We start from the raw sequence: 21,680 nt of genomic DNA, 5'->3' as shown, positions 1-21,680 counted from the left end.
GAATAAAATACATTCTTAAAATATCATTCTGTTGCTTATATAAATATATGAGAATTTGTATGTTTATCTGAAACTGAAATACAAATTGAGAGTAAATAATAGATAAGCTTAATGATATGGATCTTAAAATGGCATGATGAAGTTTTTGGCAGCAATGATAACTTGTGTTAATTTCCCTACAAATAGCTACTTAGTGTCTAGGCTCTGGTGACACTAAAAATGTGGGTTTTTAATTAGAAAGCAAGGATCATATAATTCTCATTCATTATTTAAATTTGTAGTAGATAGTTAAGAAGGTAGTCTCATGGTAAAATAGAATATCCAAAATTCATTTGATTTTCGATGAGGTCTGACAAACTTAGATACAGTTTTCTTACAGGATAAAGCATTGGTACAGAACTAAAACATGACAGTGACCCAACTGATAGTGAAAGCTGAAAAAGCAATCTGGTTCTTCAAATAGAACTCCAAAGCTGGTGAAAGGGAGGTCAAGGCTGTTTTCACACTTCCCAGGAAAACCATTACCCTTCTCTACTCTCAGATCATGAGGGAGAACAAGTTGAAGAAAAAAATGAGATCCTCCAGAGTTGTAGATGAAGAATGGAGATGAAGAAAGGATAACTAGAAAGGATGACAAATGGGAACAAAGAATAATTACTTACACGCACAAGTATTCCCTAATGAAACACATTAATTTATGTACTAACTTAAAAATCTTAGTGAAGATAAATTTGCAAATAATCAGGGACTTACAAAAGGTGATTTTGTTTTATATTTGTCACAAATAACTACAAATATATAAGTTAACATAATAAAGTTTCATATTGCTCTTATTGCAATCCTTGAGCATATTTATTTCATACTGCTTCCTGGCATATGTCTACACAATAAATGGGCCATACTAGAGGCATGGTAAGAAAATGGGAAGCAGTATAAACTGAGAAGGAATATTTTTAAAAATTTAAGTGCAAATCACATTAATATTTTATGTTCATTTATTCATTTTAATTTTTGCTCATGTCTCATTTAGACATGACTTTTACTATAATTTTCATAATAGACATCATTTTTATTTCTCCTTTTAAAGCACCAGATCTCATCATTTTACTAATTTGATAGTAATTCTTATCCATCAACATGCATTCTACTTCAAACTCCAACTTTTTATCTTTATGGCATTCAGCTAAGTTCCATTTGATTAGTTATAGGCTTTTCTGTCTTATCACTCACTATATCTTAATGTGAAGAAATTCTTATTGCCTATCCTATAGTAACGAAAGGATTTCAATCATTTTCAGGAATTTTGTGTGTCTCTTCTATAGTATATTCTATTTAGTCATTGTGGAATTTTCCAAAAATAGTATTTGAATATACCATTACACTAAGTACAGCATAAGGTCAGGTGTTGACAACACGTCTGTAAACAAAGCACTCAGGAGGTTGAGGTAAGAGGTATTAAAAGTCTGAGAGTAACTGGGGTATATAATGAGATCCTGTCTCATAAAAGAGGGGAGAGAATAATATAGAGGGTATCTCCATAAAAATCCTCTGATATTTTCTTCACTACATATAAATGATTAGCAGGGTGACATGTACGAACAAGAGGTATAATTTTCTTTTTTTTTTTTTTTTTTTTTTTGGTTTTTTGAGACAGGGTTTCTCTATGTAGCTTTGCTCCTTTTCCTGACACTCACTTGGTAGCCCAGGCTGGCCTTGAACTCACAGAGATCCGCCTGGCTCTGCCTCCCGAGTGCTGGGATTAAAGGCGTGTGCCACCACCGTCCGGCTGAGGTATAAAATTTTTAATTGATTATACTGAAATAGATGGTTTTAGTCATTTCTAAAATACACAGCTATACATTTTTGCATGACTGAAATAGTAATGTTTTTCAGTGAATACAATCTTTATTATTAAATGTTATCTCTATCCAAATTAGATTGTCTATGTGACTACAATTACTCATCAAATATTAAAGGAGGATCATCATTCTTTAAATACTGAAAATGAATATTTTTTGTTTCATTTTCTTTTGCTTTATTTCTGAGTTTCTTAGACAAGATCACATTATGTGGTGTAATGGTAAGCTTCTCTGGTCCTGCCTGGCCCCACAGTCATGTAGCTGCTTATAAAATAATCACTCAGAGGCTTAATATTCTTTATAAACTGTATGGCCTATGGCAAGCAGTTTACCAGCTAGCTTTTTCATCTTAAATTAACCCATTTCTATTAATCTGTTTTGCCAAGTGGTGCTTCTGGCATCTTGCTGCTCCTTGGTTGGCAGCCAGGCATCTTTCCCTCTTCTTCTTTCTTCTCTCAGTATCTCTGCTTGGATTTCCTGACTGCCTTTAAGCTGCCTTACCATAGGCCAAAACAGCTTTATTTATTAGCCAATGTGAGCAACACATATTCACAGCATACAGAAAGACATCCCACAACACTTCTCCTTTTCTATCTAATCAAAAGGGAAAGTTTTAATTTAGCATAGGAAAATTACCTCTCCTTTCTTCTCTCGGTATCTCTGCTTGGATTTCCCACATGCCTCTAAGCTGCCTTGTCATAGGCCAAAATAGCACTATTTATTAGACAATGGTAGCAACACATATTCACAATATACAGAAAGATATTCCACAGCAATGCAGCTGATTTTAAATAAACAATCACTTTTAGTCACCTTTTCATGCCCTGAAGTTACAGGAGTGTGTGTCCTCTCCAGCTGAATGTTGAGTGTTATTATGACTTTTATAAATATTTGCCTTATATTTCAATAGCTGTCATATCTGCCACACAGCTATCATAAATCTATCTATATACTCTATCTATCTAAATCTTCTACTATCTGCGATTTATCTCTATATTTATATAGAATTTATCATGTTTCATAGCATCAAGGAAATATTCTTATGTGCTATTATTGAGAAAAGGATATTTGATATATGAGATGTATTTAAACTTAATTGTCCTCAATTCGATAGTAGCAAAAGAAGCTTATCTTCAAATTACAAATAAGAAATGTATATGCAATGTAAAAAACATTTGGTGAATGAAATCAAACTCAAATAAAGCAGTCAATTTTTGCATGTCTAACTCTATGACACTTATTGTCATTTAAGAACAGTGAGTTTATACTCACATGTCACAAATTTTTAAAATGTGAATATATGCTAATTATACTGATGTTGTATACTAAGTATCTGCCAGTTGATAGTACAGGATAGCTATTGTTGATGCTGGTGTCTCTACTTTGAACAGGTTTTCTGATAAGCCAGGATGGGGAAAGACAACCTTACAGTGGTGACAGAGTTCATTCTGATGGGCGTCACAGACCACACTGAGCTTCAGGCCCCATTGTTTGGACTCTTCCTCATTATCTATCTGATCTCACTGATGGGCAACTTGGGCATGATCATCCTCACCACAGTGGACGCCAGGCTGCAAACACCCATGTACTTCTTTCTCAAACATCTGGCTATCACAGATCTTGGTTATTCTACATCTGTGGGACCCAAAATGTTAGTGAATTTTGTTGTGGACAAAAATACAATATCATTTAACCTTTGTGCTACACAGCTTGCTTTCTTTCTTGTGTTCATTGTTAATGAGCTTTTTATTCTGTCTGCAATGTCCTATGACCGCTATGTGGCCATCTGTAAGCCTCTGCTTTATACTGTCATCATGTCACAAAGGGTATGTTGGGTACTAGTGGCGATTCCTTATCTCTATTGCACATTTGTTTCTCTTCTGGTCACAATTAAGATTTTCACTTTGTCGTTCTGTTTACAATGTCATCAGACATTTCTATTGTGACAGTCTTCCCTTGTTATCTCTGCTGTGCTCAGATACACATGAAGTTGAACTGATAATTCTAATTTTAGCAGCCTTTGATTTGATTTCCTCTCTTGTGATTGTCCTTGTTTCTTACCTGCTCATCCTCATAGCTATTCTGAGGATGAACTCTGCTGAGGGCAGGCGGAAGGCCTTCTCCACCTGTGGGTCCCACCTGACAGTGGTCATTGTCTTCTATGGGACTTTGATATTCATGTATGTGCAGCCCAATTCCAGCCACTCCTTTGACACTGATAAGGTGGCATCCATATTCTATACCCTGGTTATCCCTATGTTGAATCCTTTGATCTATAGCTTGAGGAACAAAGATGTAAAATATGCCCTGCAAAGAACGTTGAGTAATTTGTGCAAATTATTTTCTTTAGGTTTTCCTAAAATATAAATCTTCCCAATTAAATATATTCAGAAAACATTAAAAACATAATTGTTTCAATATGAATTTGTACAATGCATTATTTTTATATTACTTTAACTATTATGAATTGTAGTGATATATTTGTATGCCTTAATAAACTTTGCCTGAACATCAGAGAACAGAACAAGCCACTAGATTAAACATAGAGGCCAGACAGTTGTGGCACACTCCTTTAATCCTAGCACTTGGAGGCAGAGATCCATCTGGATCTCTGTGAGTTCAAAACCACCCTGAACTACATGAGATTGACTTAGTCTAGGAGAGAAAACAGAGCCAGGCAGTGGTGGCACACACCTTTAATTCCAGTACTGAGAAGTACACAAGCCTTTAATCCCAGGAAGTGATAACTGGGCAGAGAAAGATATGTAAGGTGGGAGGAGACAGGAACTAAAGACTTTTCAGCAGAAGTGTCCCTTTCAACTAGAGACCTCTCAGCTGAGGCTTTTTCAGGCTGAGGAGTTGATGAGGTAAGGGATGGTGGCTATGTGTGACTTGTTCCTTTGTCTCTATGATCTTTCAGCATTTTCCCCAATATCTGGCATCAGGATTTTTTTTTAATTAAAAGACCTTTCAGAATTAGTGTTACAATGAATAGATTAATAATAAAAACAAAATTTGAAAAAAGTAAATAAATCTTTTTGGCAATAAGTTTATTTTATACAAAAATAGAGAGAATACACTCTAGACACCACTCACCTAACCACACACACACACACACACACACACACACACACACACACACACACACACACACGAGCAATAAGGAGAGTGACATGAAGAGGCAACATCAGAAATAATGAGAATTTCAAAAAGAAAATGGCTAAGTTTCTTGTATGTTTATCACTTCCCGGGAGAGAGCCCAAAGTATCTGTCCCTGGCATGTTCATTTTGTCTAGTAATTGCTTTCTCTCAGAGTTAACCTTTATTTTTCAATATAGTGTTATTCATTTATACCACATATTGTTTACATGAAATAGAATTCTCATTACTTTGCCAAAAAATGACTATCCCAAACACTGTTATTACATTCATTCTTTGTCAATACTTTCATTTAAACATATAATTCTGCTACCTATAACTCAGTAATGTAAATATCCCTACTGTACCATGATCTTGTCTTACTTAATCAATTTTCTTGACAGTCATTGACCTGTCATTTATGATTAGTACTCTTAAGCCCTTCATGAATGTGCTGAGGGGTATACTTGTATTCCTGTTGCTGTCCTTGCTTATTAACTGTCTGCCCAGTATTACAGATTTTTAAAATTATCTACAGAGATATGATAACCCCTAGGCAAAGAATACATATTTATATATTTCTGTATGAATACTGCATTGAAGTATTTTTGTATCTTTTCAGTATGGTATTGCCTCATTATTAGCCAATATGGAAATACATTTTCATCAATTCTCATTGGTTGATCATATCAATGTATTGTTCATTTCATGAGAAGCAAGTCAAATGATAGTATATATTTTGTTTATTTTTCCTTTAGTCTATACAAGTACTCTTCAATGGTATTAGACCATCAAAGTTACAGTGAGTCTGGTATATAAGGATTTGCTTGTGTTTTACCCATCCATGTTCAGTGCCATTCTCCACATTATCCAGTGGAAGTATGGCTACTTTTTTGCATAAAAAATTGTGTTATTTTTGAGAACTTGCTACCAAGTTTTTTTTTAGAAATATCAAGTTATGTTAGTTCTTCAAGCTCAGAAGAAGTGACCCAATAAATTAATTCAAAACTGTGTAATGACTTAAGAACAACAGCGATAGCAGAAATAATAAAAGGGGTAATATAGGGCCTGGAAAATTTGATAATTCATCATTTCAGTGACCTTAAAAACTATTTCTGAGGCAATACTCCATGCTATAACTCAGATAAGCATAAAACTCAATATGTAATGCAAATTGGTATAGATGGGTAGCACTTTTCCTACTTTCACCTTTCAAGTACTCTGATTAAATACCTTAGCTCTCACACCAGGTATGATTTCTTTTAAAACCGTCTGAGCATTGTTTCTTCATTTGCCTTCATTAGAAATAATTTTAGGATCTGAAAACACAGCACGGCAGCTAAGAGCACTTACTGCTTGTGCATAGGACCTGAGTTCAGTTTCCAGCACTTACACTGAAGAATCATGGCTGTCTGTAACTGCAATTCCAGGGCTTCTGTCCACTATGAGAAGCTGAATACATCTAGTGCACAGAAACTCATGTAATCACACACACATACACATAAAAATAATTATTTTAAAATTCTATATACATTCAATGAAAGTTTAAAGAGTCATTGCACTGAAAACATGCAAAATATTTGAGAGTCATTTTATTGCAAAAAATGAAAAATACTCAAAGTGCATCACACCATACAGTTGAATTGGTGCAATTAAATATTGTCTTTAAGGTAGTCAAACTACCTAGGACTTCCAGGTAACATTATTGAGTAGCATATAGCAGATGAACCTAGAAAAATGTTAGCAGAAATTAGTATTAAGTAGTTTAAAATGTACCGAGGAGGAGGAGGGGAAAAAGAAGAAGAAAGAAGAAGGAGGAAGAGAAGAGGAAGAAGAGGAGGAGGAGGTAAAGGAAGAGGAGGAGGAAGAGAAGAAGAAGAAGAAGAAGAAGAAGAAGAAGAAGAAGAAGAAGAAGAAGAAGAAGAAGAAGAAGAAGAAGAAGAAGAAGAAGAAGAAGAAGAAGAAGAAGAAGAAGAAGAAACAGAAGAAGAAGAAGAAGAAGAAGAAGAAACAGAAGAAGAAGAAAAGAGAAGAAAAACGGTAGAATTTTTTGATTTCTGATTTCTGTATTTTCAGGATTAGCCACTTTGTACAAAGGAAGAATGAAAAGATTTTTTTATAAAAGCTGTGGCTAATGATTTAGTTGAATACATAATTCACAAGAAGAAAATAAGAGATAAATTTCCTGCACACAGAAAAAGCTCAATAAGAGAGTAAGCTTTCTTCATAAAATTTTAAGGCTTGGACTTGAGTAGTTTTATATGAATTTAAGCCACCCAGAAAATTAACAGTGAGATTCACAATGACACTTTTCTGGGAAAGCTAGCTCATACCTAGTGTCACAGCATTCACAGCATTCACCAGATTCTGCAGGGTATAGTTGCCACATTCTAAAGACCAATGTGGGTGACATATGAATTCTTAGTAAGCCTGATCTACATAGGGAGCACTGCCTTTAAAAAATCATCTGTTTCCAATAGTTCTGTAGAGAGGTTTAGGAACTCATGAGCTCCCAAACTAATGATCTACTGTTGTCAGGCCCAGTTCTGTGTAGGCCCCTTGCAAGTAGTCACAGTTGCTGTAATGTCACAACTTTATTGGCCCTTAAGACTGAATTTCACAGCCCTTTTTCTTTTCTTCTGGCTCTTACATCCTCTCTTCATTTGTGTACCCTTTGAATAATCTACTAGCTGTCAATCAATGCTTTTAAACCCATGATCACATCCATGACCCTGATTAAAACTCAGCAGACCTTGATTTTAAAAAATAGTGTCCTTTTCTCTAGAAAAGATCATTTCTCTTGTTTCCAGCATTTGTGTGGAGTTTAGGCCTTGTGAGCTTCCCTCTTCCATGTTAGTTATCTATTATTGTCATTCTTGCTCAGGAAATGTTTAGGCAGCCATGTTGGTAAGATGTTTGGGTGTAGCTTTTGATATGGTCAGCCTTGAAAGGATGTAGATAATGTTTTAATACGTACATGGAATATCATACAGACTGAGAAGTTTCTATTTATGTATTTCGGAGTACACACACAAGCACACACACATGTATGAATGTAACAATTAAGGGAATAAGACACAATGAAATTGAAAGACAGCAATCAAAGACTTTGAGTAAGCAAAGAAAGAGGTAAGTGATGCAATTACAATCTTAAAAATTCTTAATTTAAAACCTCTTTTTTTTTTAAAAAAGTATTTAATAAATAAGAAAATACAAATGGATATATGAAAGGGACTTGTAGAAAGAGATGGTAATAGGAGTGGGAGGGAGATTAAAGAGGGCCAGGGATCGTAGATTTTATAAATGTATGAAATTGTCAAAGAACAAGTTCATTTTATGATTTTAAAATAAATTCAAGAACAAAATAATCACAGCAAAATGAAAGCATAATGGTTCCTGATATTGTAAAACTATGGAGCTGAAAGAATGGACAGTCATCTGTTTCCATATTTAGACTTTTTTTAAATTAATATTTCTTTATTGAACCCCCATGTGTTGTACAAGGAAGTCCATACATAATAAAAACATTTCCAATTGGTGTGACAGGCAAATTAAGACTGATTAGCATCATGCTGCTATTCTAGAATAAGCAGAATAAGATGAGAAAAAGCACTTCCATGAAACATACACAATGTTTGCATGTCACAATAAGATATATTTTGTGATTTAAAACATTGTATTATTCATAATTTTAATATTCCCAGTGGCCAAATTCCAACTGCACATATTTTCTTAATTGAAGAAAGGAGCCACTTGGGAAGTAAGGAATGGGGGTGATGTCAATTTAGTAAAGCACAAGGGAAGTGATCCAGGGTGCTGATGTAGAAAGATGGTAGCAGTTAGGAAAAAGAACTACCTGAAGTTTAATTTTGGGGATCTGCAAGTGGCACACATAGAGAAAACAAAAGTCGAGTACTTACAGAGATGTTGAACCCACCTCTGTACCATATTATCTTAGAAAACTATTTACCTCATAATCAGCCTGGTGTCTCCAAAGACCTTGTTAATAAGGAATAAAACACTTTGCATATTATTCTCTAAAACACCAAATGGCACATGCTATAATACATGAAATGTGTACATGGTCGATGACTCAGTACTTAGTGAGTAGTTACCATTCCAACTTAGGTTGGTTTTGATATCTTACAACACAAAATTCAAGCTCATGGACTTACCTGTTCTCTGTGGTCCTTGTGGTTAGGAATGATCCAAAGTTTTTTCTATGGTCTTTGTTATGGAAGAACTGCTTTCCATCACTGCTAAGCAGCTCTTTTCTGTATGTTGAGATCTGGTTTTGCATAGACTCATTTTCACTGTTTTATTCTGTTACAGTAGTCATCAGTTTTCTGGCTTATTTCACTTCAAGAAACAGGAAATATACACAATAAAAGAGAATCATTGACTTTTTTTTTGAGTCTTAGGATCTTTGGCTGATCTGCCTTCTTTTCAACCTGTCAATTCCTTGAAAGTATATTTTATATGTAATATCAAAGTGCTTAATAATGTAATACTGGAAAATATAGCTGCTTTGCCAGTCATCTGGGAATACCAAATATAAACCAGTGTCCAACATTATCCAATATACCCATTTCTTCCAAACCTTATAAAGCAAAAACAGTCATTTTCTTCATGAATCAACTGCCTTAAGAACAGAAATCAAATTCAGAATTGCCACATACATACTGAATTTCAATTTAAACTGTTGTGTTTTCAGTTGATTGACTCCACTTGAGTCACTTAATCTTTTCTTACGTTCTATTCATTAAAATTATTTGCTGGAACAAAAAAAGATCAACTAATATAAATGTGAAATGTGATAGACATCTCTCTTCAAATATAAGAAAATAAAAACACCCTACCTATTGGCCAATACTGTCACAATTCTGGTGTCTATTTGCTATAAAACATTCTTTCACTTCTTGAGGACTGGATTATCAGATCATGAGAATATTCCATGCTTGATCAAAATCACTGTCTAATTAGCCTTAACTGCAAAATTGCATTTATAACAAAAGATTATTAAGTTTTGAAATTGTTGACTAATACAAAATGAAATATAACAGAATCTGTTATGACTATATGTATGATATGTACTGTTAAAAATCAAGTGAGTTGTTCTTATCTTCAATAGCAGACACTGAGAAACTAATCAGTAATGTTTGCAACGTAATTTATTATTGCAATTCAAAGTGAATTAAGCCCAATACAAAAGTTTCTTTTTCATCAGTAAAATGAAACAAAAAAAATAAAATGCCAAACAATGACTTTCCAAATTACAAATTACTTCCCATGATTCTACACTATGTATAATATTAAATTTAACATTTTTTTGAATAAAAAGTCTGTGGATTTGATGACCATTAATTGAAATGTCACACTACATACTTGGTATATATTAATAAAAAATTTTCAAGTAATGGATAACATTTTGGATTTATTTGTTAGCATTGTATGTGTGTGTGTGTGTGTGTGAGAGTGAGAGAGAGAGAGAGAGAGAGAGAGAGAGAGAGAGAGAGAGAGAGAGAGAGAGAGAGAGAGAGTCTGCATAAATGCAGGCATAAATAAAATATAGTATGCATGTGATTATCACAAAGTATATGGGAATTCACAAGACAACCTCTGTGTCTCTCCTTGCCTTCCATTTTATTTGAGAAAGGGTCTCTTTGATGGTTGCTGCTGCATATGCCAAGTTAGCTAGCCTGGGAATGTCTGGGTGTTTTTCTCTGCATTTCAGAAGCAGCATAGACATTACAGAATCTCAGCCTCTGACTTTGTGTGGGTTCTGGAAATTTAATTCAGAGCAGTGCTTATTTTAACATGGTTTCTTGACATTAAATTCAGGTTGCTGCACTTGCACAGCAATCACTTTCACCCACTGAGCTGTTTCCCAGGCCTTATTAGAATTTTGTTGTCAAGTTTTATATCTGTGTTAAAGGGATATTAGTCTATAGATGTGTTATCATTGTTATATCCCTGACTGATTGCATTATAAAAGTAACGTTGACAGTTATGCTAATGCTGAAAGAATGTCCTCCATTTCCATTTTGAAAAATAGATGAAAATTAATGTGACTTCTTCATTAAAAATTTGGTGAAATTCAGTAGTTAAAACCATGGAAATATTCTTAGTAATCTGAAGAACAAAGCAATCTCCCTAACACGGGCTTAATTTATAGATCCATCCTAGTGAAAAGAAGATATCATATCAGATAGGAAAATGTGAAAAGAAATGTTGGCTAGAGTTTTCTTTTTTCCAATGTATTTTTTAAAAGAAATATAATTCAATGGACCAACAAAGCTAAAATAAATTCAATAAAAGGCATATGTGTGAAAATACATGGAGGTCCATCCAAGCCAGTTTTTCTGGTAATCACATATTAAATATTTTATAAACCTATGTTATGATTCACTATTATTCACTATAGGTTACTTATTAGAAACAATATATCTCACAAGATATGTTTCCAAAGATATGTTTCCATATCTTGTCATATTTATGTATCTATAATATATGAATGTATTGTACCTTTTATTTGTAGATTGTGAAAGGGTAGTGCTAATTCTATCATGCTAGGTGTCTAAGATGCTGATAAAATTCTATTTGTGATTTTTTAATGTTTAATGATATTGCATAGTTTATATATTCTATTAAACTAAGGCATGAAGTATTTTACTTTTCCTAATAATATATTCAAAGAACAATTAATAGATGTACAAGACACTCTAAATCCCCCAGGAAATCATGTACAATTTATTTACCCATTTGCATTTGAACTTCAGTACAGTGAGTCTCCTGAGACTAGCAATGAAAGGTTATATAAAGGAAAATACATTAAATCCATTCAGTTACAAACTAAGATCAAAGCAGTTGGATTCCTAAGCAGGGTCTCCACACAGGTAAGAAGGAACAGTAGGCTTTGATAGTTTTTAAGAAACATACTTAAACTCAACTACTACCCAAAACATAAATATTAATAGTATTAATAACTAGGACAGACCTTTTCTGCAGTCACTAGTAGTCTGTGTTCATTATTCACAATGCTCACTTAAAACCTACTGTCTTGCTACTCAGTCATCTGTTTTAACCAGAATCTTTTTTCTATTATTACCCATCTGGTATCATCTCTGTATATCTCATGTTTACTTGGGAAGCCTTTCCAGGAGAGGCAGAATGTAGTGTTTATGAGACTATATTCATATATTAGATGAAGTATTTGAATCTTGATTTTACCACTTATATTTGAGTGGACTTTTATTAAGTATTACAGCCCTCTGAGCCTCAGTTTATTTGCATCCTATAGCAGTAGAGAAGACATGATACTTCCTAGTGTACTGTGAATATCACATGAGTTCAGGTTGGTAAAGAGCTTAGAAGTATATTCAGCACACAGCATTTTCCCTCTTTCTCTTGGCATCAATATTCTTTCCACTGGACCTCTTTCCACAATTTGTCACAATTTAACAGCATTCAGGATATTCAATCAGGACCTTGTTTTCACAAAAGAGAGATGTACGGTTCTGAGATCATTAGAAATAGTGATTCATCACAAAGAACAAACGAGTGGCAGGAAATCAGACTGAGGTGTTAGATTCTGAAGAGTCTCTAGAATTATGTTTTGAACATTAGTAAACAAGCTGAGATGTACTGAAACATTCATCCTTAGTCAAAGATGTATGTAAATGTGTGTAAAATGTAGTGTGTAAGTAGTTCTTATTACTTCTTTAAGCATCTGCTTTACTTGATAAGAAACAAAGGAAAATTTCCAAGTCTCTCTCTCTCTCTCTCTCTCTCTCTCTCTCTCTCTCTCTCTCTCTCTCTCTCTCTCTCTCTCTCTCTCTCTCTCTAACACACACACACACACACACACAACAACAACAACAACAACACACATATGTGTGTTCTTATGTGTGAGTGCCTGTATGTGCTTTAAAACTTGAAAATTTTAAATGAAGAAATAAAATAAGAAAAGTCTTTGCATAATTCAAAAAAACTTGGCAACAAATGAAGTAGCAATTAATTCTTTTATCAAAATGACTACTTTATTGCTGGGTGTGATGGCACAGACCTGTAATCCAAGCTCTCAGAGGGTAGAAGCAGCAGGATCAGAAGCTCTAGGCCATCTTCAGCTATGCTATGAATTTGAAGCCAGACAGAGCTGCAGAAGACTCCATTAATGCAGAGACAGTATGAAACCAAACTTCAGGTCGCCCTGGGCTGCATAGCAAGACCCAGTCTCAGAACAGACACCAAAACAAGGAAACAAAATCAAGACCATTCTAATACTTCTCATATTCTGCCTTTTTAAAGCTCACTGTATCATAGTTGTGGGGAATATACTTGTTGTCTTCTATACTTCAGAGATGAAGCAGAGACTTCAAGTGAAGAAACCATATCTTATATGCCATGCTATAATTTCTCTGACATACATCATTGCAAAAATAACTTACATTAAACTTGCTTCCTACACAGGTTGCCGCTATTAAGCCCAATGGAGAAACTCAACCACACTGCAAAGATCCAGGTTACTGAGTTTATTCTCTTGGGACTCACTACCAGTCCCGGCCTCAAAGCACCACTCTTTGGAATATTTTTAATCATATACTTGGTCACACTGATGGGCAATCTGGGCATGGTTATTCTGACTCACTTGGACTCTAAACTACATACCCCTATGTACTTTTTCCTGAGACATTTATCAATCACTGATCTTGGTTACTCCACAGTTATTGGTCCAAAAATGATGGTAAACTTTGTTATGCAGCAAAATACTATTTCTTACATGGGGTGTGCTGTTCAGCTGACATTCTTTGAGATTTTCATCATCACTGAACTATTTATCCTCTCAGCCATGGCCTATGATCGCTATGTAGCCATCTGCAAACCTCTTCTCTACGTGATCATCATGGCAGGGAAAGTGCGCTGGGCGCTGGTACTGGTACCCTATCTCTACAGCATCTTTGTGTCACTACTTCTCACAATTAAGTTATTTACACTGTCCTTCTGTGGCTCTAACGTCATCAGTTATTTTTACTGTGACTGTGTCCCTCTGATATCTCTGCTCTGTTCTGACACACATGAATTAGAACTGATCATCTTAATTTTCTCAGGCTGTAATTTACTCTCCTCCCTCTTGATTGTTCTCATATCTTACGTGTTCATTTTTGTGGCAATTCTCAGGATGAACTCCAAGGAGGGGAGGTCCAAAGCCTTCTCCACATGCAGCTCTCATCTGACAGTAGTAGTTGTATTCTATGGAACCCTGCTGTTTATTTACCTGCAACCCAAATCCAGCCATACTTTTGATGTTGATAAAATGGCCTCTGTGTTTTACACGCTAGTCATTCCTATGCTCAATCCATTGATCTATAGTCTCAGAAACAAAGAAGTAAAAGAGGCCCTTAAGAGAACTTTTACTCATGGATTCAGAATCCCCACTTAATACCTTAAAATTCAGTCACATAGATTTCATATTTTGTCAGACCACAAGACACAAGAGATCATCAAATAATAGAAATAAACAGTAAGCTTAAGTCTCTTCATAACCAATTCCCTCTACACAAACTCCTGTTTCTTTTGCAACTCAAAAGAATAAAGCACATAGTACTAAAAACATCTTCAAATGCTATTCAAAGATCACATTGGAAATTATAGTTTATAAATATGGAAAAATTAAGTTTTTGTTGTTTCAGCTTGGTCTTGAAAAAGTAAAAATAATTCCTAATTGAAATTAATCAATGCAAAGTATAGACTTAGTAATATATGTTTTACAGTAGTCATTGAATATTAAAGTTAAATAAGATTATGCCACAAAGAAGATGCCAGCTAAACAGTAAATAAGAAAAAATGATATTAAAACTAAAAATCATTTTTAATCCATATTATATTACATGATGAATTTTCCGAATGGAGCCATGCTGTTGGCTCTATTTCTATTATTTCACTGGAGAATCTGCTCTCTTTGCTCTTATATCTCACAAATTAGTGCTGAGAATTAGCTAATAAGATGTTTTCAAAAAGTGTTAATTTTTGTTTATCATGATATCCATAATGTGATATAGGTAATCTTATATTGTATATATTTTTAAATTCATAAATTATAACACGAAATAAAAAATCTAAGCTAAGGGTCAAACAAAGGAATAGAAATCATAATGAAGTTTCATTCAACTTATAATATTTTATATATTAAGGATGAATTGTACATACAGAAAGATTTTTTTTTATTAGACACCATGGAGAGTTCTCATTATGTAAGTTTGGGTTTATAGTTTCATGATGCAATGATTTAAGACTGAAAATGAATTATGGTCATCTGGCCATGAACTACTACATTATGAACATGCTTTAAAAATATATAATAGTGATTATTTAGGGAAGATAACTGTTACTTCAGAAGTAATTGTGTAACCACCCTAAGTGTCTTGGTCCCATTGGAAAGATTATATAAAATGGCATAGACTCTGAAACACTGATTCTTTCATGTTTCCAAACAATTAGGATAGCCTCAGCTCTTATCTCACAGTTTCTTTAATCATATACTAATACATTCTCTTCCTTGATGCATTTTTCTCAAAGATATCCAATTTTCTGCAGGGAATGGGGAGGCATCTAGTGATTAAGCTGCTAATGACAGTTAGGCAAAGAAAATTCTATTAAGACTATCCTAAGTATAGACCTGATTCATCCCTGAATTCAATAAAACATGTTTGAAATCAAAGTGCAGTTTCAAAGGTCTGTTTTCCTATATAAATCTGTTTTAATAATTTAAAAAAATCTACTACCACAAGTGTCCACAAGGAATAAAATCAAAATGTTTCATGTGTGGTTTATGATGCTCCTCTAGATTAAAATGTTGGCCTCCAATCAGTATATGAGTGTTTGTCCAATGGATTTCCAGATGAGGGACAGTTTCATTCTTCAAGGACCAGTGGACTTTGAGACAACAGAGAATCCTGCTGTGACCATACAGCCTGAAAGCTCACTTCTCTCTCATAATATTGATGATTCTCTCAGTGGTTTTAGTGTCACTTTGTTTATCATGCATTGGACAGATGTGACCATTCTTGCAAACCCCCTTTTTCCCTCAAGTATCTTCCCCTAAAATTCTTTGGGATCTGCTGCTTCTCAGGTTTCTTGCCTGAGGATGCCAGTTGCCACTTCATACTCCAAGAGTTGTTCTGATTCGGCGCTGACAGGATCAGAGGCAAATAACCCATATTTCGGTAAATATGATTTGAAAGAGACTGTTGTTCTTGAAAATGTGTGCCTATATCAATTACCTTTTAGTTTTGTAAAGACAGGCTGTACCTGGCTCCATATTTGGCCAAGACAGCAAAATGATGTGTTACTTTTTATTTAAAGTTGTTTTGATTTATAAAAGTTGGGAAAAATTATATTTGACATACTTGTTTTTGCCAGAGGTTAATGTTGGAGGATAGGAAAAATTTGTTTGTTAGTATGGAAAAGCATGTTTGTTTTTAATGTATAAATAAAGATGGCTGGAGCTATTCCGGGCCAGCCACTTGTGTGAAACTCATCTGGTGGTCAGACAGTTCATTTCTTCACACTGGAGTCCCTTTCCTGTCTCAGGATCAGAACCCAGGCATAAAAGATTCACACTATTTAAAACAGTCTTAACTAAGAGTAAAATGGAAGGACTCATAAATATGCTAAAACTTCAATACACAAGAGCTGACATTTTAAATCAGACACAAGAATGGCAAAACATAGATATTCCAAAATGCATGTATATATAGGGGATCTATGTATTACCTAAGAAATTTGAACAACTAAATAATGCCTAATATGCCCATATCTTTGTATTTATATGCATCTGTTTCACTAGGTCCAGAATAAAACAAATAGGTATACTCAAAATAGTATTTAAAATATAAAATAAAATATATTCATAAAATGAATTACTACTCAGAAATAACACAAAATGAATGATCTCCACATTCAACCACATAGATGAACACAAATATCATTATATAAGCACCGTGCTATATTTAGATTAATCTGTAAAACGATTAAATTAATCTGTTATTACCTGGATTATGGCATGACAGATTTTATTATGAAGAAATACAGGGCGTCATTTTAGGGTGATGCAATATTCCGTTTCTTGTGAAATGTTTTTCAAATGTCATCCATGCACACTAGTCCATTTATATATGTTTTCTAATTTTATAAATATTTCCATTAGTTCTTTGATAATTTTGTACATATCCTCTCCCCTTAATTCTTCCCATATCTACCCACCTTCCTTTTCCAACAAACTTTTTATCTTTTTTGTTCTCACTTCAAGGCTGGTTTGTGCTGTCTAAATATTCCTAGATATGTGGCTTCCCACTGGATTATTGTTGACTTATTAGAGGCTCCACTTTTTGAGAAAATTGACCCTTCCTCTACCTAAAGCTGATGATTTCCAATAGCTCCTCTGTTAGAGGTGGAACTTGGTGCCCAACTCCCTTTTTCGTGCTAGGATTGGTTTGTTTTGGGCCTGCACAAGTCTTATCCAAGCTGTGATAATGGCTATGAGTATTCAAGAAGTGTCTGACATTGATTTGTGTTGATTTGTAGGCCCTTGTAATATATGATACATGTTTTCTATAGCAAAAGTTAAAAAAAGGTATATGTTTATAACTTACTCCAAAAAAAATTAAAGGAGAGAGGAAGTCTAAAAAGATTATAAGGAATAACATTATTGACTGTCTAAAATAACTATAATACAAGTAATTACATATATAAATATGCAGGTGTAGATTAAATAAAAGTTTTTCATATGAACTGACAATGTTCCCTCAAAGAGACAAAGATCATGTAACAAAAACACCATTATGAGACACAAGAAGCCCTCTTTTGAGTTGTTGGTAGGACTTTCCATATTGATATTGTTCTTGGATGCTCCTGAGAGCAGGAAGGTGTGTCCCTATTGCTGAAGACATCATGCACTACAGAAATAAGGCCCAGAAGTTCCTTAGCTTGAATTAACCTGAGTGAGTCCTCACTAAGGATTAGCTTTCAGGGTACTAGAAGGCACCAGCCAGACAAGCTTCCAAAGGAGAGAAGCAAGAAACAGTTCCATGTAACCATGATGAGTATGAACCACAACAGCAACTAGCATGGCATGATAGCCCTACCAGAGTAGTGGTAAGCATACATTGGTGAAAACAAACAACTCTCTAATTGACTCATCTATTCAGCTGTAGGGAAACTATGCCTGGTACTGGAAACCAAGCTAGCTACTCAGGGATAGTAAAGTTGTGGATATTGGAAAAGTACCACTTTACTAAACCTGCATAATCTCTAACAACAATCTAAGTATTTTTCCTTATACACGCAGATAAGTACAATCCCCATCCATCTTCAAGGAAACCACTCTTTGCAACAGAGTAATATTTTTAGAGAAAACCACAAACAATTACAAAACAATGTTGTAGTTACCACTCAGTGAATATATCTACACTCCTGCACCTAAGATTCAGAAAATGTTTTGGAAGAAGGGTGAGGAAATTGTAAAAGCCAGAGGATCAAGAAGTTTGGTATGAGATTGTGTCTCCTAGTAATGTCCCACAGTGTGCCTATAAAGTCTCATGAACATGACTATCTAATATTAATAAGGAAAACAACAAAAGACATGCCAAATGGAAGAGGGAAAGCCCAAGAGGCCTCAATCCTACACAAAGAACTACAGGCAACTAAGGAATGCTGAGAGTTGGAGAAACATTCTTCTCCAGGGAAGAGCACCATAATTGGTTATCCAATAGCAAATGGTTAGCCCTGAAAACATACATACAAATAAAATTATACAGACTGAGCAGGTTATATTTAGCAATATACATATATACATATATACTTTCAATAATAACTAAGGGAAAAAGCAAACCTGAATTTGAAAGAGAAGGAGGATTATATGGGAGAGCTAGGACAGTAGAAAGGGAAAGGGAAAAATATGTAATTGCATTACAATTTCAAAACTAAAGAAAAAGTAAAAAAAAAAAATGATAAGATGCATGAGTATAGTTTATTCAGTAAAATTTCAGCATTATTTTATCTTCCAGTATTTCATTTTTCTAAATAATGTTCTTACTATAATTTTTATTTATACATTTTAACACCTGTATTGCTTTTCTATAATAGCTTTTCCAGAATCAAGTTTCTACCTAAAGATGCCACCAATTTTTTTAAATTGGGCTTAAAGTGTGAGATTCAGAATAATTAGCATGGTTTTTTTTCATTTTGCTATCATAATTGGTTCATTAATGCCCTCCTTTGTATTTATTTTTGATACTTTTTGATGCATGAATTTGTGTTTTATCTTAAATTTTCCAAATTTACATATTTATATCTTAATCCTTAATATATCAGAATGTAAATGCATATGGTAATTGAACTTTTGAAAAACAATTAAATTAAAATGGGTTCATTGTGTTATGCTATGTGTTCTTAAAATAAGAAGCAACAACTCTCACAATTCAGGGACCCAAGCAGAAGAAAGAACAGAGAAAGTGTAAGAGCCAGAAGGGATGGAGAACACCAGCAGAATAAGGCCTTCTGAATCAACTGAGCAAAGCTATTATGAACTCAGAGAGACTGAAGCAGCAACAGCAGGGCTGAGGAAGAGCTGCACCAGATCCTTTGTGTTATATATTATACCTTGCAGCATAGTATTTTCTTGGAGCTCCTGCATACGTGAATGAGTGCATCTCTGATTTTTGTGATACTCTTGGGGCTCTTTTCCTTCTGCGGTTTGCCTTGTCCAACTTCCATGTGATGGTTTTTGTTTTTTCTTATTATATATTTTATTTTGTTATATTTAGTTGTTATCTCTTAGAAGCCTGTTCTTTTATGAGAGACAGAAAAGGAATAGATATGGATGGGAGGGGAGGGGGCAGGAAACTGGGATGGGGAGAACAAGGGACAGAAAACTGTAATAAGGACATATTGTATAAGGAAAGAATATAGCTTTAATAAAAGTGGGGGAAATAACTAAAAAAATTAATTTGAAAAAGAGATGCCTTTCAGACATTTAATAATCTTGCTGTCTTTGCTTTGGATTTTTACGCTTTTACTCTAGATGCAAATGCCTCCTATTTATTCAGCTTCAATATACTTCTGTTGAGAAAAATCACCTATAGCTAGGTGTTCACAAAGAATGGCAATGTTAGTGCTTCAAAGGCAATTGTTTGACAAAATGTGCATTGTGCTTTCCATAAATCTGTTCCCACACAAGTCTAGATCTTTTCACTTAGAAACAACAGCAGCAACAACAGTGAAAATATTCGCATCTATTTTTATTAGGGAATGCAATTTAAATGTGAATTAAAAAGAAAATTGTTAGAGTATTACTTTACTCAGTAAAAGTCCAACTCCATTTCATTTGTTTTTATTTTTATTTATTTATTTTAATTTCTATAAAGCTTTATTATCAATCTACCATACAGAGACAAAGCCCAACACCCCTCCCCCAACAAGCAAGCTGAATAACATTTAACAAAAAGAGCCACTGGTAGGAAAAGGTGATGTGTGAAACTATTTTAAAGGGGCAAAAACAAAAGGAGATAAACGTGAATAGAAAATTTCTTAATAATAAAAAAAAGAAGGAAGAAAAAATGAATGTTAAATGAAAAAAAAATCGCATGAGGGGGAAAAAACCCACCAAATCACAACACTTCAAAGCCCAGCAACTGGGAGATAAAAGCTACAAGTCCCAGGCCAGAGACAAAACATCCACAATATATAGTAAGAACCCCCCAAAATGGCTGTGGTAGAGGTAGATGAATTAATGAGGTTGTCATCCCCAGCCAGACCATTACACAGTCTCAGAGATACCCAGAAGAGAGTTTGAGCTTCTCCAAAGCTTTCAAAGTTTCAGGGAGCCTGGGGATGGCTTTTTGAGAGGACTCCTTGGGGTTCTCCCTATGGTGGCCCTCGTTCAAATTTTTGTACTGGTAGAACTCAAGGCTGATGAGAGACCCAGCGAATAGTGAGCCCCCCATTTTCAATCTGTGCGCAACTCCCCCCTTGGAAAAAAGGCACCACTTGGAATAAAGGCTCCACTTACACCCAAGGCTCCCTGGTGCTAGCGCACTGTCATGTAACTTGCACACACTGTGCCTCAGCTGCTCTCTGTGTTTCTTTGACAACTGCTTGAGCTTCATCTTATTCTTTCCTCTCTTGGGGTCCTTCACCATGGGTTCTCTCTTAATGTCTCCTTCTAGATTGAGTTTGACAGCCAGGGCCCGGCAAAGCTCCATGCTTTGTTCTGGCTCCTCCTTGAAAGGTGTCTCCACCTTGAAGTGTCTTTTCAGCGCTCCACAAGACTCACTGGTGAGCCCGGAGTGTTGATTCCCGCTGCCGGCTCCTTCTGAGGGCCTGGACTTGCACTTAGGAGTTTCTGCCATCTTGACAGCGGTCACTTTAGTTCCAGCTGATCAGTTTCTCTGTTTTTATTTTAATTAAAATATTATTACACTACAAAAATAAAAAGAAGTTAGAACCCAGGCAAGAGATATACTCAACACATAATCAGTCCAAGTAAGAGGATGTGAGGATTGTGAGAAGGCAGCTGTATGCAAGACTGAAAATAAAGCAAACCTGAGAGGCCCTACGTGCGGGCACCTAGGTCTTTGAACTTGTACAACATGAAAAAATACATAATTTTCATCCCACAAGCATCCT

At 34.8% G+C, this 21,680-nt stretch overlaps 2 protein-coding genes across 2 annotated transcripts; both read left to right on the top strand.

Annotated features, from left to right (window-relative positions):
• The first annotated feature begins 3,268 nt into the window (after nucleotides 1-3,268).
• Nucleotides 3,269-4,226, top strand: LOC114710096 (olfactory receptor 8K3-like). Its single transcript, XM_028894167.1, is given in 2 exon segments — nucleotides 3,269-3,774; nucleotides 3,776-4,226. Coding segments are annotated over 2 exon segments (957 nt in total).
• Nucleotides 4,227-13,482: 9,256 nt separating this feature from the next.
• Nucleotides 13,483-14,436, top strand: LOC114710103 (olfactory receptor 8K1). Its single transcript, XM_028894187.1, has one exon. The coding sequence runs from the start codon at nucleotides 13,486-13,488 to the stop codon at nucleotides 14,434-14,436; it is 951 nt and encodes a 316-aa protein (XP_028750020.1). The 5' UTR covers nucleotides 13,483-13,485.
• Nucleotides 14,437-21,680: the final 7,244 nt, after the last annotated feature.

The sequence above is a fragment of the Peromyscus leucopus genome, chromosome 4, assembly GCF_004664715.2.
Source record: "Peromyscus leucopus breed LL Stock chromosome 4, UCI_PerLeu_2.1, whole genome shotgun sequence".
NCBI classification, from domain to species: domain Eukaryota; kingdom Metazoa; phylum Chordata; class Mammalia; order Rodentia; family Cricetidae; genus Peromyscus; species Peromyscus leucopus.
This window is presented reverse-complemented; position numbering and strand designations above follow the sequence as displayed.

Excerpts from the sequence above, each read along its gene's own strand:
- LOC114710103 (XM_028894187.1), top strand. The coding sequence starts at position 13,486 with ATGGAGAAACTCAACCACACTGCAAAGATCCAGGTTACTGAGTTTATT.